The sequence below is a fragment of the Tupaia chinensis genome, unplaced genomic scaffold, assembly GCF_000334495.1.
Source record: "Tupaia chinensis unplaced genomic scaffold, TupChi_1.0 Scaffold000067_1, whole genome shotgun sequence".
NCBI lineage: Eukaryota > Metazoa > Chordata > Mammalia > Scandentia > Tupaiidae > Tupaia > Tupaia belangeri.
This window is the reverse complement of record NW_006159526.1, coordinates 971,943-975,972: the sequence shown is the minus strand read 5'-3', so window position 1 is coordinate 975,972 and position 4,030 is coordinate 971,943. Positions and strand designations below refer to the sequence as shown.

General features: G+C 55.2%; 1 protein-coding gene across 4 annotated transcripts in view; it reads left to right on the top strand.

The window, feature by feature from the left end:
- Positions 1 to 2,932: 2,932 nt before the first annotated feature.
- DEDD2 (death effector domain containing 2) overlaps positions 2,933 to 4,030 on the top strand; it is a 23,656-nt gene continuing 22,558 nt past the window's right edge. Inside the window, exons 1-2 of one of the 4 annotated variants that reach the window (XM_006142004.2) lie at positions 2,933 to 3,062; positions 3,675 to 3,980. In XM_006142004.2, the coding sequence (XP_006142066.1) occupies positions 3,711 to 3,980 (270 nt within the window). In that variant the 5' untranslated portion in view covers positions 2,933 to 3,062; positions 3,675 to 3,710. Of the gene's footprint in view, positions 3,097 to 3,674; positions 3,990 to 4,030 lie in introns of all 4 variants that reach the window. The other 3 variants (XM_027766746.1, XM_027766742.1, XM_006142006.3) reach the window with 3 other exon arrangements.

Sequence of the window (4,030 nt, the reverse complement as noted above, 5' to 3'; positions counted from 1 at the left end):
CGGCAGCGGAGGGCACGCGCCCTTGCGCCTGCGTGTTGTGCTCAGGCGGGGCTCCGTAAATTCTCCACGCACACAGCTCGGTCCTGTGGGCGGGGCTCGCGGCGGAGAGGGGCGCCTGCGCAGTTTGCCTGGGCCGCGCCTTTCTGCAAAGAATCTGAAAGTTCAGGGAAAAGACGTGGGCACCGTTATTTAGCGAGGGTCAGCGGAGTGGACCGAGCTGCAGGAGACCTTGACAGAGATGTCATTTCATAGCCGAAGAGACTCAGCATCTCTGACAACACACCTCGTGAACCAGACATACTTGTGTACTTCTCCTCAGGCCTTAGTTTTAAAGTAAAACTTTAAAGGCTGTGGAGGGGATCGAGTTATAACACACATAGAGCTCAGCACAGGGTCTGATAAAGCGTGGATGCTCATGATAACCCATGTAACATGGACATAATCCCTCCCCGTTTGTAAAATTCCATTCTCTTCCCTCCCACTCTTAGTGTAATGATAGTCACTTATGGGGCTCTGACCGTATCTTCCCAGGACTATGCTTCTTTAGGTGATCATTGTCATTTATCTGTTCACAAGTGAGGAAACTGAGGCTCAGAGGAAAAGGGATTTTTTTCTTTCATTTTTTAGAGAGATTTTTGCTATAGGGTGTGTGCACTCACCAGAGAGACAGAGACAGAGGAAACAGAAAACGTGAGAAATCACCCCCCCCTCCCCCAGGGGGTATAGCCACCAAGCAATCCCTTCTCCTCCATTCTCCTCTTGGGATTTGGGCATGGGCATGCCCATGCCCCCACCTCCCCCCAAGCTTCCAGGTTCAGGACTTGAACAGAGGTCAACCATGTGGGAGTCCATTGCCATCCCCACTATGCCACCTGCTGACCCCTTATTTTTTTAGGTGTTTGCCATAGGGTATGTGGGCTTGCCAGAGAGAGACAGATAGTGAGAGGGAAAGTGAGAAATCATCCCCCAGGGGATATGGCCACTCTGCAATCCCTTCTCCTTTTTTCTATAGTGATTTTGGACATGTATACACACATCCCTAGAATGATTTTCAAGCCACCAGGTCTGGGACTTGAACTGAGGTGGGCCATGTGGGAGTCCAGCACCGTAACCACTATGCTACTTGCTGGCCTGGAAAAAGGATTATTTATTTTTTGGGGGGAGAGGTTTTTGGTATAGGGCACAGGAGCTCGCCAGAAAGACAGAGAGAGACAGACACAGAAAGCGAGAAACCACCCCCCCAGGGGGATGGCCATGCCACAATCCCTTCTCCTCCATTCTCCTCTCAGGGATCCTGGGCATGCATGCACACGCCTGGCATGAATTTAGGCCACCAGGTCTGGGATTCAAACCACAGTTGACTACATGGGAGTCCAGTGACATAGCCATTACGCTAACTGCTGGTCCCACTGGGAAACTTCTAAAGAAGAGCTAACTTTCATTAAGTCAAACTATTTCCAAAAACCAAAAACGTAGAAACCCTCTAAAATTTATTTTATGAAGCCTCCATTGCCCTTATCTCCAAAATAGACAAGGGCAGGACATAAAGGAATACTAAGGGCCAATATAGAAGCAAAAATTCTCAATAACATACTAGCAAATTGTACCTAATGATACATAAAAAAGATGGTAGATCATGACCAAGTAAGCTTTATTCCAGGAATGCAAGTGTGGTTCAACATACACAAAACAATAAGGATTCTTTTTTTTTTTTGAGAGATTTTCACTGTAGGGCACATGTGCTCGCCAGACAGACAGAGAGAGACATAGAGACAGAAAGCGAGAAATCACCCCCCAGGGGGGATGGTCACGCCGCAATCCCTTCTCCTCCATTCTCCTCTCGGGATCTTGGGCACGCACGCACACGTGCCCGGCATGAGTTTTAAGCCACCGGGTCCGGGACACGAACCGCGGTCGACTACATGGGAATCCAGCGACATAGCCATTACGCTAACTGCTGGTTCCCGGGAAAAGGATTCTTAAGAGGTCATTGGTATAGCCCAAGTACAGCCAACCCTGAGCCAGTGTCAGGACTCAGGTCTCCTGCTTCCTGAGGGGAGCTAATTCCAGGGCTGGAACCTGATCTGGAGAAGGCATCTGTCTTGGGCACCTTTCAGGCCTGACCCTGAGTCACCTATTGGGGACTGGGCTGCTGCCACCCTCAAGGTCCTGAGGTGAGGTTACCACTCGATGACATTATGACCTCTACTCTTACTCTTCACCGATAGACCAGCTCTGGTTGGTGCACGTTAGGGAGGGGGGACCCGGGAGGCTCGGGGATCTTTGAGGTCAGAGATTTGAAGAGGTTATGAAGAGGCTGTTCTAATATTGGTTGAGAGGTGTGGGACTGAGCTGGGAGTTCGTGATGGACGCCATCAGTAGGTGTACAGTGGGGATGGAGGGACATATGGCTGGTTGGACACCACATCAGGAAAAATGTCGGTCCTAAATGAGATGAGGGAATCCTGGTCTCAACCAGGGAAGGCAGTTTTAGATTGGAGGATATGTTGAATGGGGAGAGGCTTCCCGGTCGTGATCGTGAGATGGCCTAGTTGCGATGTAGGTTCTTGGTATCAGGAGTAGGGGGCAGACTGACGGAGGTGTATCCAGGTTCTGATCAGAAGGGTCCTGGGTGCTTTCTGGAAGTTGGGAAGGTCGTGATTGTGGTTCTTTTCTACGAACAGCTGGGGGCAGTGGTAATCAGGACAGGCACGCCGCCTATGAGATAAGTGGTACCAAGAGGGATCCGGAGGCTTCAGCTGCAGGCAGAAAGAAGGGACCCCCGTAACCGTGCACGAGACAGTCTAGATGCCGAGTGGCTCTAGTTCTGCGCAAGCGCGGCATAGGAAGGGCAAGCCGCTTCTGTCAGGCGGCCGGGAAGGGGCGGGGCTTAGAAGCCTCATTCTGCGCTTGCGCCTAAGGGGCGTGGCGGTCGCACCTGCGCGAGTTGGGGGAAGGAGGAGGGGCGAGGTGACGCAGGCGTAATAATAGAGAAGGTGCCAGAAAGATCCAAAACAAGTGGCTGCGGCCGTCGCCCGGGAGTCATCGGACGCCGGAATCCGGTGAGGATCCAGAGAGGCCTCTGGGCTGCTAGTGGTGGGTAGACGCAACCACCTGGCCGCTGGGGAAGCAGCGGGGCCGGCTTCATAGGGCGAGCAGATCGGGTTGGACAGTACTACCTGTGTGGAGCGAAGGGCTGCCTTGGTCGGCCCTTCTTGTGGGGGCAGAGGGTCGTTTTCGGACGGTACCACTTGGATGGAGCCGTGGGGCTAATCGGACGGTACCACTTGACAGAGCCAAAGGCCATATCCAGACCGTACTACCGAGAGTCAAAGGGCAGTAGGCAGGGCGCCCTGGAATGGGCCCGAGGTTTGTTCGGGCCGAATCACTTGGTCTGGTCCGGAGGTTAGTTCGGAACGTACCACCTGGGGAGGGGCGTTCAGGCTGGGCCGGCCCGACTGGTCGGAGGACAAGCGGGGTCTGGCGTCCCGACCTGTTACTAAGGGACCTCGGGCGATACCATTTCCTTTTGGGAAAGGGGGAGGTCGAGACGGTTGGGAGGTGTGGGGGTGGTTCTGTCCCGCAGGACAGGGCGGGGGCCACGCGCTGGCCCGGGCGGGGTCCGGCTCCCGGCGTCGCTAACCACTGCTCCCTGCCTGCCGTGTGGGTTCTAGGCCCCGGCTCTGAGCCTTCAGCCCCCTCCCTTGGGAATGGAGCTATCCGGGTCGACCCCAGCCCCGAGCTGGGAGGAGGATGAATGCCTGGACTACTACGGGATGCTGTCGCTTCACCGCATGTTCGAGGTGGTGGGCGGACAACTGACCGAGTGCGAGCTGGAGCTTCTGGCCTTCTTGCTGGATGAGTCCCCTGGCGCCGCCGGCGGCTTGGCTCGCGCCCGCAGCGGCCTGGAGCTATTGCTGGAGCTGGAGCGCCGCGGGCAGTGCGACGAGAGCAACCTGCGGCTGCTGGGGCAGCTCCTGCGCGTGCTAGGCCGCCACGACCTGCTGCCGCACCCGGCTCGCGCGCGCGG